General features: G+C 42.2%; 1 protein-coding gene across 1 annotated transcript in view; it reads right to left on the bottom strand.

Annotated features, from left to right (window-relative positions):
• Nucleotides 1–20,214, bottom strand: part of dscaml1 (Down syndrome cell adhesion molecule like 1) — a 165,480-nt gene that overhangs the window by 33,881 nt on the left and 111,385 nt on the right. Inside the window, exons 10-15 of the mRNA XM_060942167.1 lie at nucleotides 19,961–20,166; nucleotides 19,518–19,614; nucleotides 19,183–19,311; nucleotides 18,745–18,912; nucleotides 18,574–18,644; nucleotides 18,203–18,443 (exon numbers count right to left, since the gene is read on the bottom strand). Of these exons, the coding sequence (XP_060798150.1) occupies nucleotides 18,203–18,443; nucleotides 18,574–18,644; nucleotides 18,745–18,912; nucleotides 19,183–19,311; nucleotides 19,518–19,614; nucleotides 19,961–20,166 (912 nt within the window). The remainder of the gene's footprint in view (nucleotides 1–18,202; nucleotides 18,444–18,573; nucleotides 18,645–18,744; nucleotides 18,913–19,182; nucleotides 19,312–19,517; nucleotides 19,615–19,960; nucleotides 20,167–20,214) is intronic.

Raw genomic sequence — 20,214 nt, forward strand, 5'->3', positions numbered from 1 at the left:
TATCCTACTAACAGAAACAAGGGGGGGGGGGGGTGTCCCAACACTGCATGCTGAATCTATAAAATCAGAACAAAAATCTTCAGAAAAACAATAGGGTGTCCAGCACTAGTGCTTGTACCCCAAAAAGGTCAAAGAGAGAAATGTTAGCTAATAAATTAGAAGAAAGGAGAGGAAACTAGAGAGATGGAAGAATAAGAATTTTAACATATACTCAAGTTTGGGGGGTGGGGGACGACAATAATACAAGATTGTTCCTAGACTGAGTGAGATATTACTATTATCATTTATATCTTAACTGATACTGATATTATTGTTGTGATAATATGATATATTATTTTGGCACGGATATTATTATTGTAATGGGACAGTGGCACACTATCCTTTGAGGCTTGTGGACCAGATGTATTCTCACCAGCGAACACATTTACTTCTACAATCCCAAATCAGAAAAAGTTGGGACGGTATGTAGAAATTGGAATTAAAACTAAACACAATGGTTTGTAAACAATCTTTGACCTGTATTGCACTCAAAACCATACAACAGCACATTATCTGTTTTACCTCAAGAATTTTATTTTTTCAAAATAAACATGCATCAATTTTTATTCTTGCAACACATTAAAAAAAAAATTGGGACAGTAAAGCATTTACCACTTCCTAATGGTTCCATTCCTTCTCACAACACTTAAAAGATGTTGAGGAACTGAAGACACCAAGTGATGAAGTGTTTCAGGTGTTATTTTGTCCCATTCTTTCTGCAAACAGGTCTTATGGTGTCCAACAGTACAGGGTCATTGTTGTCATATTTTTCATTTCCAAATTCTCCACACATTCTCTATTGAGGACAGAGGGGACAGGCACCCTCTTCTTCCACAACCATGCCTTTGTAATGTGTGCAGAATGTGGTTTTACATTGTCTTGCTGAAATCTCCCTGGAAAAGGTGTCGTCTTGAAGGCAACATATGTTGCTCCAAAATCTCAGTGTACTTTTCTGTTTTAATGCTCCATCACAGAAATGTAAGTTACCTTTGTCAAGGGCACTGACACAACCTCATGCTATGCTTTTAGATTTGTTGCTGGTAACAGTCTGGATGGTCCTTTTCATCCTTGGGTTGGAGCACACACCGTCCATTTCTTACAAAAAAGACCTGGAATACTGATTCATCTGACCACAATATACATTTCCACTGTGAGATGGTCCATCCCAGATGCCTCCAAGCCCAGAGAATTGGATGGCACTTCTGGACACAGTTAACATAGGGCTTCCTTTTTGCTCAGTAAAGTTTTAACTGGCATTTGTGTATGTAACTCCATATTGTAGAGCTTGACAAAGATTTGCCAAAGTAACCATGAGCCCATGTGGTTATATCAGCTGTAGATGAATGATGGTTCTTGCTACAGTGCTGTCTGAGGGATCAGAGATCATGGGTCTTCAGATTAGGCTTGTGCCCTTGCCCTTTAGGCACCAAAATTCCTCCAGATTCTGTGAATCGTTTAATGATATTATGCACCATTGAGAGTGAAATATCCAAATCCCTTCAGATCTTTCTCTGAGGAGCATTGTTTTTAAACATTTCAATAAGTTTCTCACACATTTCTTGACAAACTGGAGATCCTCAGCCCATCTTTGCTCCTCAAACACTAGGTCTTTCCTGGATATTGATTTTGTATCAAATCATGATTACAATCATGTGTTGACATCACCTGTTTCAAATCACATCATTATTTAATTGTTTTACCTCATTACTAGCCCTAAATTTCCCCATCCAAACTTTTTTGGAATGTGTTGCAGGCCTGAAATGCAGAAATTTATATTAACAAATTAAATTGTGATCAGACAAAACATGAACTAGCCCTTACGTAAATCTACCATGGTTTACTATGGTTTTACCATGGTTTTTATGTAGTAACCATGATTCTACCATGGTATCTCATGGTTATTCTAAGTACTATGAACCAACCATAGTATTACTATGGTTCATCCATGGTAGTAACCATGGTTCTACTATGGTATTTCATGGTGATTCTAAATACTATGAACCAACCATAGTATTACTGTGGTTTATCCATGGTAGTAACCATGGATCTACTATGGTATTTCATGGTGATTCTAAGTACTATGAACCAACCATAGTATTACTGTGGTTTACCCATGGTAGTAACCATGGATCTACTATGGTATTTCATGGTGATTCTAAGTACTATGAACCAACCATAGCATTACTGTGGTTTATCCATAGTACATGGTAGCTGTGGTAGCATCATAGTTGTATGTGTAATAGGTCATAGTAACTACGAAATTAGTTTAAAAAGGGATAGTATGGTTTTTAAAAGGATGCGCTAACTGTAGTATTACCATGCTTTCATCCAACAGTCAATGCTGTAGAGAAGGATCTCGATTAACAGCCCAGATACATTAACATTTACTTAGAACCTAAAAATTTAAGTGAACATTGAGGTAAAATGCACCATGGTTTTCATGGTTACCCAAAAAAACATGAAAACCATGAATAACTATAAACCATGGTAAAACCATGGTTAGTTTTCATAGTAAAACCATGGTTAATTTTCGTAAGGGCTATCTTGGGTTCATTCTGTCTGTGATGAAATACAAGTTAAAGTACATTTAGAAATCACTGTTTTTTTTTAAATTACATTTTCCATACTTCCTACCTTTTTCTGATTTGAGGCTGTACACTGTGATGGATAGATGTAGACCTTTATTGTCATTGTAATGCACAAGTACAGTACAACGAAATTGGGTGGCTGTCCTTTGCCGGTGCAAATAACATCAGAGATAAATAAAAGAGCAATACTAAGACACACATTTAAAAAAATACACACATATTCAAAAGGTATTACACATTTCAGGTGTTCATGCTGTTTGTGTGTCCATGTTCAGTGCTGTTATGATTTTGGCATAAAAAAATGTTTTTCAGTCTGTTTGTTCTTTTTTTTAAATTGCCCTGAAATGCCTTCCAGAAGGCAACAGTTTGAATAGATGGTGTCCAGGATGTGATGGGTCCTTGAGGATGCTGCGAGCTTTTCTGAGGCAGCATGTTATGTAAATTTCCTCCAGGGAGGGTAGAGAGAGCAGCTGATAATTTTTTGAGCTGTGGAGATGACCTTCTGGAATGCTTTCTTCTATGCTGCTGATCAACTGGCAAACCAAGCAGAGATGGAGTAACTCAGCACACTTTCAACAGAACACTGGTAGAAGGACACCAGCGGTTTGTCAGCCAGGTTGTTTTTTCTGAGTATCCTCAGGAAATGGAGATGCTGCTGTGCCTTCTTTACCAGTGCTGTGGTGTTGGTATTCCAGGGCAGGTCATTATCCACATGTACACCCAGAAACCTGAAGTCCAAAACCCTTTCCATGCAGTCTCCATTGATGTATAGAGGATGTGGATCAGACTTTTCCCTTCTGTCATCAATGATCAGCTCTTTGGTTTTGGAGATGTTCAGGACCAAGTTGTTCTGTGTGTACCACACTGACAGCCTCTGGACCTCATCTCTATATGCCGCCTCATCTTCTCCAGAGATGAGCCCACCACAGTTGTATCATCCGCAAATTTAATAATGGCATTATTCGGATGTGTGGGGTTGCAGTCGTGTGTGTAGAGAGTGTAGAGCAGGGGGCTCAGCACACAACCTTGTGGAGAGCTGGTGCTGAGACTGAGGACTGTGGAGAGATGGGGGCCTCCTCTGACTCACTGAGAGCAATCCGTTGGGAAGTCTCTGATGCAGTAACAGATGGTGTGTGACAGTCCTAAGTCCAGTGATTTATTGACCAGTCTGCTTGTGATGATTGTGTTGAAGGCACAACTAAAGTCTATGAACAGCAGCCCTGATATTCCAAATGGGTCAGTACTGTGTGGACAGCTGTGACAATGGCATCTTCTGTAGATCTGTTAGCTCTGTACGCAAACTGGTGCGAGTCCAATATGGGTGGGAGGCTGGAAATGATGTGACGTCTGACCAGTTTCTCAAAACACTTCATGACCACTGGACGGTAGTCATTAAGGCTGCTTGCTGATGGTGTTTTTTTTGGCAATGGGATTATTGTTGCAGCTTTCAGGCAAGGTGGGATCATGGACTGAGACAGGGACAGGTTGAAGATTTTTGTAAAGACCCCAGTGAATTGGTCTGCACATTCCTTCAGCACCCTCCCTGACATCCCATCAGGTCCGGTAGCTTTACTTGGGTTCACCACCCTCAGTGCGCGCCTTACCTCATGTTCCTGCACTGTGAGGATATGGTTGCTGTGGGCTGGTGGGTGGAATGTAGCTGCCTCTGGTGCCTTCACCTCAAAGTGGGCAAAGAAACAGTTCAGTTCCTCAGCCAGTGCAGTGTCTCCATCAGCAGCTGTAAGATTACTGGACTTGTAGTTGGCAGTGTGTTTACCTCCCCGCCACACATGCCACATGTTGAAAGCAGTGATCTGGACTTCTTTTGTCATCCATGGTTTGCAGTTAGTATACACCCAGATACACTTTTCAACAGAGACAGTATCAGCACAGTTTGTAATGTAGCTGAGCACAGTTGAAGTGTAGTCTTCCATGTCATGATGTTCAAAAATGTCCCAATTTGTTCTTTCAAAGCAATTCTGCAACTAATGTGAGGCACCTTCAGACCATGTTTTAACAGTCCTTATAATGGGTCGAGTTTTCTTCCTGAGGGGTGTATGTGCTGGTACTAACAACAATCACATGTGATCCTGATGTCCCAGGTGTGATAAAGGTGCTGCCCTGTAGCCATTTTTGATGCTAGAGTAGGCTTTATCCAATGTTTTACCTCCTCTAGTAGCACATTTAATGTGCTGCTGAAATTTGGGGAGCACTAGCTTTAAATCAGCATGGTTGAAGTCACCCGCAATAACATGTACTGCCTCAGGATACGTGTTCTGCTGGCTGCTTATTGCCTTATGTAGGTGACCAAGAGCTGAGTTAGCATTAGCATCAGATGGAATGTATGCAGCAGTGGCCAACACCACAGTAAACTCATGAGGGAGGTAGATGGGTCTGCATTTAACAGTTAAATACTCCAGGTCTGGGGAACAATGGCTGTTGATGGTTTTGGTGTTAGTGCACGAACTGTTATGAACATGGATGCATAACCTCCCTCCTTTCCTCTTACCAAAGTCTCTGTTTCTGTCATGGCAGTGTGCTGTACGGCCTGCTAGCTCGATAGCTGTATCCGGTATGCATGCCAGAAACCAAGTCTCCATTGCCTCTTTTCCACCAAATCAGTTCCAGGGCTGGTTCGGGGCCAGTGCTGGTGCTGGTTCACAACTTGTTCAACTTGCGAGCCAGCTGAGAACCAGTTTGCTTTTCCATAGCTTGGGGTGCTAAGGGGAGCCACGTCATTACGTCGCTGTATACGTCAGTCACGTCGCTGTATACGTCAGTTACGTCGCTGCGTTTGCATAAACCTTGGCACGAACATCGAAGCAACAACAACACAGAGAAGAAGAAGCAGCAACAACAACAACAATAATGGATGACTTCGTGTTTGGACAGCTGCTGCTTCTCGTCGCTTAAAAATGGCGACCTTTCGAGGTCTTGCTATTGTTGTTGGTCTTAACAACTCCGCCCCCCTGCTGACATAAGCGGTTCTTTCCTCTGGCCCAGCAAAGAGCTGGTGCTACCCTGGAACCGGTTTTTCTGGCCCCAGAGCCAGTTCTTTGCCAGTGGAAACAGAAAACCCGGTTCCAAACTAAGCACTGGCCCCGAACCAGCCCTGGAACTGCTTTGGTGGAAAAGGGGCACATGATGAACAGAATGCAACAGTCCTGGATGTATTTCTCTGTTGCAATCTGTAACCTCAGTTCATCCATTTTGTTGCTGATTGATCTTTCAATGGATAGACAAAAGCTGGGAAGCGATATTTTTTATGGGTGCGTCTTTAGCCTTGTAAGTACTCTGGCTCGGCAGCCCCACTTCTGCTTCCTGTCGCTCCACCACCTCTGTCGCCTGTTTGTGCGGATGATAATCCACAGAGAACCTGGCGTCCTGGCTATTTCCTCTGGTATGTCATGAAAGCAGAGAAATTGTGATGTAACAACCTGTTTACTCTGCAGTCCTATAATCAGGAGATCCTGTCGATTGTACGTAGCGTCAACAAACGAAAACACAGATGTGCACAACAAAAACGCATACATAACCACAAACAAAAAGCACCAAAAATGAGAGCTGTAAGCCGCTGCATCTGTGCGCGCCACCATCTTGTACACTTGACACAAGTATAAACCTTTTGCTAACTGCCTTGCATCATCACTCAGGTTCCAGCATACTGAGACTGTGTCTGGTTCCCTAGGCTACACAAAAATGTATAAATACTCAGAAAATTTGTTTCAGTTATGTTAATTTTATCACTGCATGTGGTAGCGGGGGCGTGGTTGAGCGCTGGTTTGTGAATGGAGAACAAGGCCGGGGAAGGTGAGTGGCAAAGTGGATACATCTTTATCTAACTAATGGTGTGTGTGTGTGTGTGTGTGTGGGTGTGTGTTTGTGTGTCTTACAGTGATGGCTGAGGGCTGATAAGGGGGAAGAGAGTGAAGAGGAGCAGTTGAGCCAAGCGTCGGACAGTGCATGTTGTGTGTACGTGTTAAGTGTGTGACTGCTGAAAAGCAAATTGTGCCAATAAAAAGTGCCTGTTGACATCAGAACCTGCCTGTCTCAGTGCTCCAGTGTCCACCCCCAATCAGGGAAGTGTTTCACTGCACAGCCAGCACCTTTGACTTTGAACTGATTTTGAATCTTTTACATCTAAAGCACTTATTGTACAGGAAACCATTACTGCTCAGGGATTTAATGTATGTTGTTTCAGAAAAAAGTGTATAAGACCTAATGAGTATGCAGCAATGCAGGATGAAAGTAAGCTTATTCTCTCAGATACATACATATAAAATTTAAAGGGGTACCAAATATAATATATACAGTTGCTGATGTGACAAAGTAACGTATTCTTAAGTATTCTATCAAATTTATATACTAGAAAACAACGAAATATCTTGGTAATTGTAAATATAATAGTCGGTATGCTAAACGGCACAAGAGTCGCCATTTTTAAAAGACCGTGACGTCAGCCCTACCCACTGCACTAGGAGAGAAGCGTGTAATCATGGCATCGAGCGCATCAAGTGAAAGCGACAGCTCTGTCGAATCATACGAAGAGATCCCGCAAAAGACACGTCTGGAGGATCGTTATGCTTTCCATCAGTCCTGTTATTACACCCGAAAGCAACACACTGTGGCATTGTGTAGCCGATCACTTACAATTCATCCTACTTTCCGATTCACACGTGCTAGTCCCAACCTCAATGAGCCAACGCAACTGGGCACATACATACGTCATGAGTGTTACGCAGAGAAAATGAACGTGCATTCTGATTGGATAAAATTAATATCATGGCGGGCTGTTCAAACTGCGGAAATAGTTTGCTCGAGCTACTTTCAAAACACTATAACTTTCCAACCTTAGAACAAAAAACTTTTGTAAGTCTTGAATAAGGTTCGTTAATGTGTGTTTTATTGTTATATTTACTCTATATATTGCCCTCTGTTCCCCTTTAACAGAAACATGTATTCAGCCAATGAGTATGCAGCATTAAAGAACGCTAGCTCTCCAAGATACAGCTATATACACTGCCCATGTCTATCTAGCATTTCTATTGAAAGGTAAGTAACTGCAACACATAGGCCACAGGCTTCCAATCTTCCCTCCATCTCTGGAGAAGAACTGTGCCCGGTCCATAAGGTGATGCATCTGCCTTGTATACCCTTTTGGGGTCATACCTGACTAATAAAGGTGGAGGTGACAGTGCTGCTTTCAGTGTTTGAAATGCTTTGACCTCTTCATCACCCCAGACCCAGCAGTACTTCTTGGATCGACCTAAAAGACTTTTGTCTTTTTCAGCCAATTGTGGAATGAACTTCCCCAGCTGATTAACCATCCCCAGGAAGTTCCTGAGTTCACTAATATTTGTTTGCTGTATCATCTTCCTGATGGCTTCAGTTTTCTTTGGGTCAGGGCTAATGCCTTTAGCAGACATAATGTAACCTAGAATGCTGACAACCTATATAAATAGATCACACTTGTTGATATTCAGTGTGAGTCCAGCATGCTGGATTCTCTGCAGCACAGCATGTAGAAGGCTATCATGCTCTTCTTGAGCCCTGCCTGTACAAGCACATCATCCATGTGATATGCTACACCTTCAAGGCCATCTGTGACTTCCATCTCCATCCTGTTCTGGAAGTATTCAGGAGCAGAGGCAATTCCTGTTACAAAAGAACTAGGGAAGCAAATCAACATTGTATACTTGATTCTTATTCTATTGGATTCTTATTATATCTTATATATTGGATTCTTCAGTGAGTGTTATTTGCTAGAATCCCCTATTAGCATCTAACTTACTCAAGAAATTCCAGCTAGCATGCTTTGCATCCCGGCGGCACGGTGGTGTAGTGGTTAGCGCTGTTGCCTCACAGCAAGAAGGTCCGGGTTCGAGCCCCGTGGCCGGCGAGGGCCTTTCTGTGTGGAGTTTGCATGTTCTCCCTGTGTCCACGTGGGTTTCCTCCAGGTGCTCCGGTTTTCCCCACAGTCCAAAGACATGCAGGTTAGGTTAACTGGTGACTCTAAATTGACCGTAGGTGTGAGTGTGAATGGTTGTCTGTGTCTATTTGTCAGCCCTGTGATGACCTGGCGACTTGTCCAGGGTGTACCCTGCCTTTCGCCCATAGTCAGCTGGGATAGGCTCCAGCTTGCCTGCGACCCTGTAGAACAGGATAAAGCGGCTAGAGATAATGAGATGAGATGAGATGCTTAGCATCTGGGGGTCTTCAGAGAGAAGGGTACAGCACTGGGTTTCAACCTGATGGCATATAGCTGATGAACCTCCCCAATACCACTGCACAGCTTTGGGTTGTGAGTTTTCAATGTTTCCATGTCAGTGCTGTCAAAGCATGACACTTTGTGATTGCTGGTCTTCCTAGCAGTGTGGTATGTAAATTCTGAATCACAGAGACATCTTCCACAACCCCCCTTTCTCTGTTTTGCTACAGTCTGGAGCCTGTCCTGGACTTAGCAGCATCTCGTCACTTCTCAGAAAGTTGCTAAAGTCTGTATGGCTGAAAACAGTCTACAGTACAACCATAACACCCACTCCAGTATCAATCATGAATAGGATGCTTTAATTTCATATGCATACTATGTCAACCATCCAGGGTTCACCATCAGCTGCAATGCTTCTTTGGAACACACCATCACCCCCCTTCAATTTCATATATAGTTGTAAATGTCATACAAGCATGCTTGAAATGGTCTTTTTCACGCAAGCATGATGTTTTGCTGTGTTTGCAATGCACTCATAAAATGTGGGGTTCATCAGAGTATTTATGCAGATTGCTTGCCACTCTAAATCTCTTGAGTCTTTTGATCCCTTTCTCCTACTCTTGTGGTTTAGAAAAGTGGAATGGCTCTGGTAGGTGAACGTTAAATGTGGCACTGCATCCCACTGTTCCTTGTGCAACATGCTCATGGACCTCTTGACCATTCTCTCAATCTCCATTTCTCTCAATTTTAATTCATGCTAGCAAAACTGACCATCAGTGTTCACAAAATTACACCATTTCTGACCCCATATTGTGTTATTTTCCATAAACAAAACATGCTTTTTAGTCCGAGTTTTACTGGGTTTTTCCTCTCCCCACAACATCATCTAACTATATCTCCCATATCATTGGCTGCATAGTTGCACATATCGCATCAATATATTTACTTTCCACCAAAATACAAACTCAGTTTCCAGGAAAGTTTGGATATTTTTCAGAATGCAATAAAAACAAAAATATTTTATTTATTAATTTACATGAACCTGTATTTGACTGACAAAATTACAAAGAAAATATTTCAATTGTTTTACTGACCAAATTAATTGTATTTTGTAAATATAACAAAGTTAGGATATGATGCCTACAACACACTCAAAAAAAAAAAAGTTGGGACAGAGGCAAAATAAGACTGAAAAGTTTATAGGATATTCAAGTAACACCATTTTGGAAGACTCCACAAGAAGCAGGATAATTGGTAACATGATTGGGTATAAAAGGAGCATGCACCAAAGGCTCAGTCTTTGGAAGCAAGGATGGGGCATGGCTCACCCCTCTGTGTCAAAATTCATGAGAAAATTGTGAGTCAATTAAAAAAAACATTTCTCAATGCAAGATTGCTGAGCTTTTAGGTCTTTCAAAATCTATAGTACATAATATTGTGAAAAGATTCAGGGAATTTGGAGACATCTCAGTGCATAAAGGCAAGGTCAGAAACCGCTATTGAATATGCAAGACCTTCGAGCTCTCAGGTGGCACTGCCCAAGAAACTGTCATGTTAATGTGACAAATATAGCCACATGGGCTCGGGAGTACTTCAGAAAATCATTGTCACTTAACACAGTCTGCCGCTGCATCCAGATATGGGACCTGAAACTGTATTACACAAGGAGGAAGCCATTCATCAATTCTATGCAGAAATGCTGCCAATTTCTCTGGGCCCGAACTCATCTCAGATGGATGGGAAGACAGTGGAAATGTGTGCTGTGGTCAGATTAATCCACATTTCAGCTTGTTTTCGAGAAAACTGGACGTAGAGTTCTCAGTGCCAAAGGTGAACACGACCATCCAGTTTATTATCAGAGAAAAGTGCAAAAGCCAGCAGCTGTGATAGTATGGGGGGGGGGGGGGGGGGGGCTTCAGTGCCCACAGCATGGGTAAGTTGCATGTGTGTGAATGTTCCATTGACGCAGAGGTGGATATTGGAATTTTAGAGAGACATATGTTGCCATCAAGGTGACATCTCTTCCTGGGAAGTCCATGCTTATTTCAGTAGGATGATGTCTGAATCACAATGAAGCTACAATGGCGTGGCTTCGTAGACACATAGTGTGCGTGCTTGACTGGCCTGTTGCCAGTCCAGATCTGTCTCCTATTGAGAATGTATGGAGTGCCATGAAGAGGAGAATCAGACAACAGTGACCACAGACTGTTGAGCAGCTGAAACCTTGTATCAAGCAAGAATGGACAAAAATTCCAGTTGCAAAACTGCAACAATTTGTATCCTCAATTCCAGTATGATTAAAAAGTGTTATTAAAAGGAAGGGTGATGTCATCATTGGCCTCTGTCAGTCAATGTTGACTCTCATCTCTCAGTCGCTGTGTTAGAGTATCTTTGTTGGTGGCTGGAGTGGCAGTCATGACTGCAGATGTCACACTTGTATGTAGACTTGGCTCTGGCAGAAGTGCAGCATTCCTTCCTGCATGCTCATTTGGCTTCAGCTGCACTGCAAAGACTGTCCTCTCCAGACTTGGTGTGCTGCTCTAGGGCACTTCTCCGCTTACAGCGGTCTGCTGCAAGGTCTTCCCAGGAGTCAGTGTTGATGCCCACAGTCTTCATGTCTTGTTTACAGTCATCCTTTTCGTGCAGTTGTGGATGGCCAGTGTTCCTTTTGCTGGTCATCAGTTCACCATATAGGATGTCCTTTGGGATGTGACCATCCTCCATGCGATGCACATGACCCAGCCAGTGCAGCTGATGCTGCCTGAGAAGGGTGTACATGCTGGGGAGGCTGGCACGAGAGAGGACTTCTGTGTTGGGCACCTTGTCTTGCCAGGAAATGTGCAGGATAAGGAAAAGGCAGTGCAGGTAGAAGGTATTGCATCTTTTCTCCTGCTTGGCATAGGTGGTCCATGTCTCACTGTTGTACAGCAGTGTGCTGAGGACACAGGCATTGTTCACTGCCAACTTTGTCTTCCAGGAGAGCTTATGGTTCTCCCAGACACGTGAAGTGAGGTGAGTGAGGGTTATTGCAGCCTTGCCGATCCGCTTGTTGATGTCCTTGTCCAGAGAGAGGTTGTCAGTGATGGTGGACCCCAGGTACATGAACTGGTGGACAACATCCAGCTCATAGTCATTGGTGGTGATAATGGGAGGGGCCACAACATCTTGACCCATCACATTTGTCTTCTTCAGATTGATGGTAAGACCAAAGTCCTTGCAGGCCTGGGAAAAGTTAGTCATCAGTGTCTGGAACTACTGCTGCATATGGGTGGCAACTGTTGCATCATCAGCAAACAGCATATCTCTGATGAGGACCTCCCATACTCTGGTCTTGGCTCTAAACCGGGCCAGGTTGAAGAGCCTGCTGTCTGATCTGGTGTGGAGGTAGATGCCTTCTGTTGCAGTACCAAAGGCATGACCCAAGAGTAGGGCAAAGAAGATCCCGAAGAATGTAGGGGCAAGTACACAGCTGTGCTTCATGCCGCTGCGTGTGTCAAAGCACTCTGAACAGCTGCCATTGAACTGCACTGTCCCCTTCATGTTGTCATAGAAGGATTCGAACATGCTCTGCAGCTTGGGTGGGCAGCCTATCTAGGGTAGGATCCTGAAGATTCCTTCTCTGCTAAATAAGTCAAAGGCCTTAGTCAGGTCAATAAAGGCAACACAGAGTGGCTTCTGTTGTTCTCAGCATTTCTCCTGAAGCTGGCGAATGGAGAAAATCATGTCCACTGTTGACCTGTGGACATGGAAACCACACTGCGACTCAGGGTAGACTAGCTCCACGAGTTTCTACAGGTGGTCCAGCAGCACCTGGGCAAAGTTGACGACTTGGTCTCAAATGTGGTTGTTTCTGTAGAGACTTTAATATTCATTTTGATAATCTGCAAGACCCTCTGACAACAGTGTATGCGTCAATACTAGACTTGGTCAGGGTCAATCAGAATACAATAGGACCCACTCATTACAGTGGACAGACTCTTGATTTAATATTGATGTTTAGATTAAATATAGAAAACATCAAGCATACAATCACATCAGCTGCCCTATACAGTTTTATTGAAACTCTCCCAGAGCTGTCACCCTGGATTGGTTCACCATCTGACCTCACAAAACTCAGTTAGGTGACAGAATGTTTAGAGTCAACATTCTGCTACATTCTAGATAATTTAGCCCCACTGAAAAGACAAATAATTAAAAGAGAGAAAAACTAGTACCCTGGTACTTAAAGCAGACAACTTGAAAGTTAGAATGCAAATGACATCGAACTAAATTGGTAGTATTCCAAATTGCACGGAAGGAGAGCTTTCTTATAAAAATATTTTTGCATATTATTGAAAAGGTTGTAGCATGCCAGTTAGGCTCAAAATCACAAGGGAATACCATTTGTGAAATCTTTCAGTTAGGATTTAGGGCTCATCACAGTACTGAGAAAGTGATGGAAGTGATAAATGACATACTACTAGCCTCTGCTCAGGGTTGTGTCTTCTTGCATGTGTTGCTTGACCTTATTGCAATTTTTGATATCATACATCACAATATTCTTCAGCATAAAATAGAAAATGTTGTTGGAGTCAAGCGAATGGCTCCTTCCTGGCTCAGGTCTTAGCTGACTGATTGTGATTAGTTTAGAAAAGTCATTTAAATCTATAATCATACAAAAGTCAAATTTGGTGTTCCACAAGGCTCTGTCCTCAGCCTACTACTCTTTTCTCTGCATATGCTACCGTTGGGTAAAATTATTTGCAAACATGGTATTAGCTTACAGTGTTATGCTGATAACACAGTTATACTATTTTTCAGCAAAGCTAGATGAGAGACACCAAATTAACTAGAAAAAGCACTCGGAGAGCGCAGACCTCCGCCAAGAATCCTTTTAAAAAATCCAGGATCCAGAAGGTGATCCGGATCACTGCCAAAATTTAATGGATTGTTACTTGTGCCCAGTCACATCTCTGGAAAAAATTTCAGAGCAATTCGTTCATAACTTTTCCCGTAATGTTGCTAACAGACAACCAACCAACAAACAAACCAACGCTACGGAAAACATAACCTCCTTGGCGGAGGTAATAAAGTTGAAGAATGCATAAAGGACAATAGACACTGAATGCTCAGTAACTTATACTTAATTCTGAAAAGACAGACGTACTTCTCCTTGGAGCCCAGAAAGCAAGAAGTAAGCTTTCTGAAGAAGTAACTCATGTGCAGCAATGAAAGCCCTTGGTGCAATTATTGACTCCAGTCTCTCATTTGAAGCTCACATATATCATATGATTAGGACAGTATTTTTTAAATTTCAGAAATATTGATCAGAAAAACTCACTCATGCATTTGGTATTTCTAAGTTGGACTATTGTAATGTCTTACTGTTGGGATCTCATATAGTAGGTGCATAAACAAGCTCCACTTAAGGCCAATTTATGCTGACAACGCAGTCCTCGCAGACGACGTCGCAGATGGCGTCTGCATAGCCCCCCCACCTTCGCAGACGCTCTGCGCGCACCTCCCCAAAATTGTGACCACCGCAGAAGCCTCGCAGACAGCGTCGCAGACAAGAGGGCTCTGATTGGTCCACTCTACATCCGCTGTACACGCACTTCTGCTTCCCTACTTTCCCGGTTTGGTTTGTTTTCACGACTGCCATTTTTAAAAACACGAGCGAAGATGGAGCAGCATGAAGAGCGGTTGATCGAGGAAGTGAGGAAGTACATACATCTATACGACTCCAGTTCTAGTCATTATAAGTAACCGGAGGATAAACACTCCACTAACCACACCCACCAACTACTCCTAGCGATTTCGCGACTTCGCGCCCCCTTGCGTTGTGGCAGTGAATAACATCGCGCACGCCTATTACTCCCCACTCAACGATAAATTACAACTCTCTGCGAAAAGCTATCTGCGAAAGCCTTGCAGAGGCCCTGAGTCCACAATGCAGTAGCCAGAGTCTTGACTAAGACCAGTGGTAATCATATTACTCCTATCTTATCCACAAGGCATTGGCTCCCAGTAAAATTTCATATTATAAAATACGACTAAGTGGCAGAGTGGTGCAATGGTTAGCATTGTTGCCTCACAGCAAGAAGGTTCTGGGTTCAAACCTTGTGGGCAACTGGTGCCTTTCTATGTGGAATTTGCATGTTCTCCTTGTACCTGGTATGGGTTTCCTCTGGGTGTTCCAGTTTCCTCCCAAAGACATGCGGATTTAATCAACTGGCTACTCTACATTGCCCAAAGGTGTGAATGGTTGTTTGTCTCTGTGTTAGCCCTGTGGTAGATTGATGACCTTTCCTGGGTGTACTCCACCTCCTGCTCAAAGTCAGCTGGGATTGGCTTCAGCTTCTCTCATAGCCCTGACGGATGAGCGGTATAGATAATGGAAGGAAAAAACTAACAATGACTTATACAGTATTGAATGGTCCCCTATCAGGGTACCTGAATGAACCTTTATGATCTACCATGTCTGTTTCAATCAAAAGGTGCAGGCTCTTTAATAGTACCTAGTATAATGAAGACTAGGGCAGGGAGAAGAGCTTTTTCCTACAAAGCCCCCGAGCGATAGATCAGCCTTCTGATGATTGTTCAGGACTCAGATACAGTTTCAGTCTTTAAGGCTCAGCTTATATTTGTTTACTCCTATGTTTTGCTAATAGCTTTCTCATTAAAACACACATTTGGGTGTATAGAGAGATTTGGTAAACTGGGTATGTGTGGTTGTTCTATCAACCAAGGGAGCATAGGTTCCCTTTTGTGTCTGGTTCCTCTCAAGGTTTCTTCCTCTTGTCATCTCAGGGAGTTTTACCTTGCCACTATTACTTCTGGCTTGCTCATTAGGGATCAAAATCTAAATCTATATCCATACATTCTAAAGCAGCTTTGTGACAATGTCCATTGTTAAAAGCACTACATAAATAAAATTGAAAAGTACAGTGCCCTGGAAGGGACATGGAGGAAAAAAAATTTTGCAAAGTTTTTTATTTAGGTCAATGTACTTCCAGGTCAATTTGGCAACATCATGGAGGTTAAACACATGTAAACAGTGATTATGCACCTCCTACATTTTTGAAATAGCATGTATGCACCTCTAAATAGTGTTTATGAACTCTAATGAAAACTTGCTACAGTTAGAGTTTCCTATTGTTTTACTAGGGCAAGCAATAGTACAGTGCCTTGAAAAAGTATTCATACCCCTTGAACTTTTTCACATTTTTCCACCTTACAACCACGAACTTCAAAGTTTTTTTATTGAGATTTTATGTGATAAACCAACACAGAGTACCACATAATTGTGACGTGAAATGAAAATGATAAATGGTCTTCAAAATTTTAAACAAATAAAAATCTGAAAAATGTGGTGTGCATTAGTATTCAGCCCCCTGTCCTCTGATACCTCTAAATACAATCCAGTGCAATCAATTGCCTTCAGAAGTCATCTAATTAGTTAATAGAGTCCGACTGTGTGTAATTTACTCTCAGCATAAATACATTTGTTCTGTGAAGGCCTCAGTGGTTTGTTAGAGAACACTGAAGAACAAACAGCATCATGAAGACCAAAGAACTCACCAGACAGGTCAGGGATAAAGTTCTGGAGAAGTTTAAAGCAGGGTTAGGTTATAAAAAAAATATCCCAAGCTCTGAACATCTCAAGAAGCACTGTTCAATCCATCCTTCAAAAATGGAAAAAGTATGGCAAAACTGCAAACCTACCAAGACATGGCCATCCACCTAAACTGACAGAGCGAGCAAGGAGAGCACTGGTCAGAGAAGCAGCCAAGAGGCCCATGATCACTCTGGAGGAGCTGCAGAAATCAACAGCTCAGGTGGGAGAATCTGTGCACAGGACAACTATAAGTCATACACTCCACAAATCTGGCCTTTTTGGAAGAGTGGCAAGAAGAAAGCCATTGTTGAAAGACAGGCATAAGAAGTCCCGTTTGCAGTTTGCCAGAAGCCATGTAGGGGACACAGCAAACATGTGGAAGAAGGCGCTTTGGTCAGATGAGACCAAAGTTGAACTTTTTGGCCTAAATGCAAAGCGCTATGTGTAGCGGAAAACTAACACTGCTCATCACCCTGCACACACCATCCCCACTGTGAAACATGGTGGTGGCAGCATCATGCTATGGGGATGTTTTTCTTCAGCAGGGATGGGGAAGCTGGTCAGAGTTGATGGGAAGATGGATGGAGCTAAATACAGGGCAATCCTGGAAGAAAACCTGTTGGAGGCTGCAAAAGACTTGAGACTGGGAAGGAGATTCACCTTCCAGCAAGACAATGACCCTAAACATACAGCCAGAGCTACAATGGAATGGTTTAGATCAAAGAATATTCATGTGTTAGAATGGCCCAGTCAAAGTCCAGACCTAAATCCCATTGAGCATCTGTGGCAAGACTTGAAAATTGCTGTTCACAGATGCTCTCCATCCAATCTGGCTGAGCTTGAGCTATTTTGCAAAGAAGAATGGGCAAAAATTTTAGTGTCTAGATGTGCAAAGCTGGTAGAGACATACTGTACCACAAAAGACTTGCAGCTGTAATTGCAGCAAAAGGTGGCTCTACAAAGTATTGACGCAGGGGGGCTGAATACTAATGCACATCACATTTTTCAGATTTTTATTTGTTTAAAATTTTGAAGACCATTTATCATTTTCATTTCACTTCACAATTATGTGCTATTCTGTGCTGGTCTATCACACAAAATCTCAATAAAAAACTTTTAAGTTCGTGGTTGTAAGGTGGAAAAATGTGAAAAAGTTCAAGGGGTATGAATACTTTTTCAAGGCACTGTAGATTCCAAATCATGCTGAATTATCAGCAAGTATGCTACAAGAGAATTTTAAATCCCTCTCATGCAGCGTTCAAATCTATCAAAAGGTCTGTTTTGCAAACCAGTTTTCTGGATTTTTTAGATGAGTGAATTTTCAGATTTTTATATTTTTGAATGTAAGGTCAGAGTTTTTGATTTGAGATGCAGCCCATGACAACCATCCTGACAGTGGCGGAAAGTTTTAAGACACTAAGCTGTTTTTCATCTAGTGAATGTTTTTAAATCCTCTGGATGTACATAAGATATGCAGCAAGTGCGTGAATAATGCCACTCCTGTTGCCACTGCATCTGCATGTGCACACAAATTCATCCAATCGACTAGTCAATCAATGCATGGAATATTCCTTCAGTTTTTAGTCACTTATATACATATATTACAGACATAATGAAATATTCAAACGTTACATTAGTCCTATATTATAAATCTGGAATGATCAAGGCTTGGGGGTCACAGAAAATTCATAATGTCCATTTGAGGTTGTTTGACTAAAAAGTTTGGGAATCCCTGATCTAAATATATGATACAAGTAAACATGTCTTTACCATCTTCTAGTGTGGTAGCATTGATCTCAGAACTGGATGGACCTGTTCCAGCTCGATTGAAGGCCTGAACAACCACTCCATACTGGGCAAATTTCTTCAGGTTGTCCAGCGTATACACTTCACTGTCACCAGTTGCCTTCATCTCCACTATACTGTACTGGCCGTTACTGCCAGGCCCATTCTCCCTGTAGCCAATCTGATAGCCACGGATTACGCCATTCTGGAGTTCCTTCTTGGGAGCCTGTCAACATGAATAAAAAAAAATATATATATATATATATATATATATATATATGTATATTTTTAATCTAAACGTATTATTTTATCATCAATGTTGTAGCATGAAGCCAAATTTGGCTCAGGTTGTGTACCTTCCATGTAACACGGATGCTCTGTGATGTCACAGGCTGCAGAATGACATCGATGGGTGGCCCATCTGGAGCTGTGAAAAGGCCAAAATGTCATAAGTATATAAGAAGCTATCACTAACTGCTCAGTAAAACTGCGACACTGTGTGTGTGTGTGTGTGCGTTTGTACTTACATGCTTCCTCTGTGCTGATAGTGAGCTCTTTGCTGGCCTGACTACGGCCGATTTTGTTGTATGAGTACATACGAATGCTGTAGACTGAAGCAGGATGCAGCTCCACGATGTTGGCCTGGTTATTGGTCGGGGAAATTTTGCGTGTAGCATGCTTTAATTCCCATGGATCTATCAAGAGACCAACGGGAAAAACCATCATACCCTTACGAATTCAAGTACATTGCAGTACATTATTTTTATTGGATTATTAGATCCCAAAAAATAATGGGCATAAACTATGATGAATGTATTGTAAGCATCAGAAGCCAATAAAAACTGTGCATCAGTATTGGATGGGACAGTGTCAAACAGTCTATTTGACCCCAGAATATCTGGATGAATGCTACATTCTTTAAGTTGGCTGTTGTGCCACAAACTGAATTGCAGAAAACTACATACCAGATTTGTTTTTGTATTCAATATCATAACTGGTAATGATGCTGTTCCCATCAAACCTCTGGGTCCATCTTAAGTTCATACTGCGATCTTTTACCTCACGTACTTCTAACTCTGGAGGATCAGGGGGCTCTACAGCAAGGAAATAAAAAAAGGCATAACAGAAGTGAGGAAACATGTATGGAAGATGACTAGGAGAGAAAAAAGCTTAAAGCAGTTGGGCAAAACAAGAAAACTGGGCAGGGTTGGGGGGGAGAGGATAAATGATCGATTTTGTGTCTCTAGATAAGGTGAATCATGTCAGACAAGAATTTGGACTTCATGGCTGATTGTCGTACCTTGCACAGTCAACTGAATGAGGCCACGGCCCTCGCCATAGGAGTTGATAGCATGACATGAGAAGAACACAGAGTCCCCACGCTCAGCTGGCTTCAGCTGCAGACAGGGGGGTTGAATAGAAAGAGAGAAGAAAAAAGAATAAGAAGAGAGAGAATTAGGGAGATACAAAAGAGCAATGGCTCATTGTATCATTCTCTTGAGATGCTCTACTCCCTTATTCTTTAACAGCTCTACATCCAGATCTCTCGCAAAGTTTTTAATAATCTTCAGTACTCCAACTGATGAAAGAATAGATGATAGTATGGTATTTTGTGCCTAATTTCTCCTAGTTTTTACTAATTTGTCATAATCTAATGCTTTGCATTTTAGATAAGATCAGTGATTGGTTCATTATTAAACTTCCTTTAATCTCTTCCAGATTATGTCTCTGCGAGTGTCTCACCTTCAGCGTGGAAATCACCTCATCACTCTTCTCATTGGGGCTCGTGGTGATTGAGTAGCGAGGGTTACGGTCAGGGTCGATGACAGTGTCCCCACGTTCCCAGCGAATGATAATAGGGTACTCACCCCGGGCAGTGCAGTTTAATTCTTTATTCTGTCCTTTTATAGCCATAGTTGTGTTAGGATGGGAGGTGATCATGGCTGGGACTAGAGACAGGAGAGAAGAGTGCATGATTAAATATTACAAGAAAATGA

The sequence above is a fragment of the Neoarius graeffei genome, chromosome 16 (genome assembly GCF_027579695.1).
Source record: "Neoarius graeffei isolate fNeoGra1 chromosome 16, fNeoGra1.pri, whole genome shotgun sequence".
Classification (NCBI taxonomy): Eukaryota; Metazoa; Chordata; class Actinopteri; order Siluriformes; family Ariidae; genus Neoarius; species Neoarius graeffei.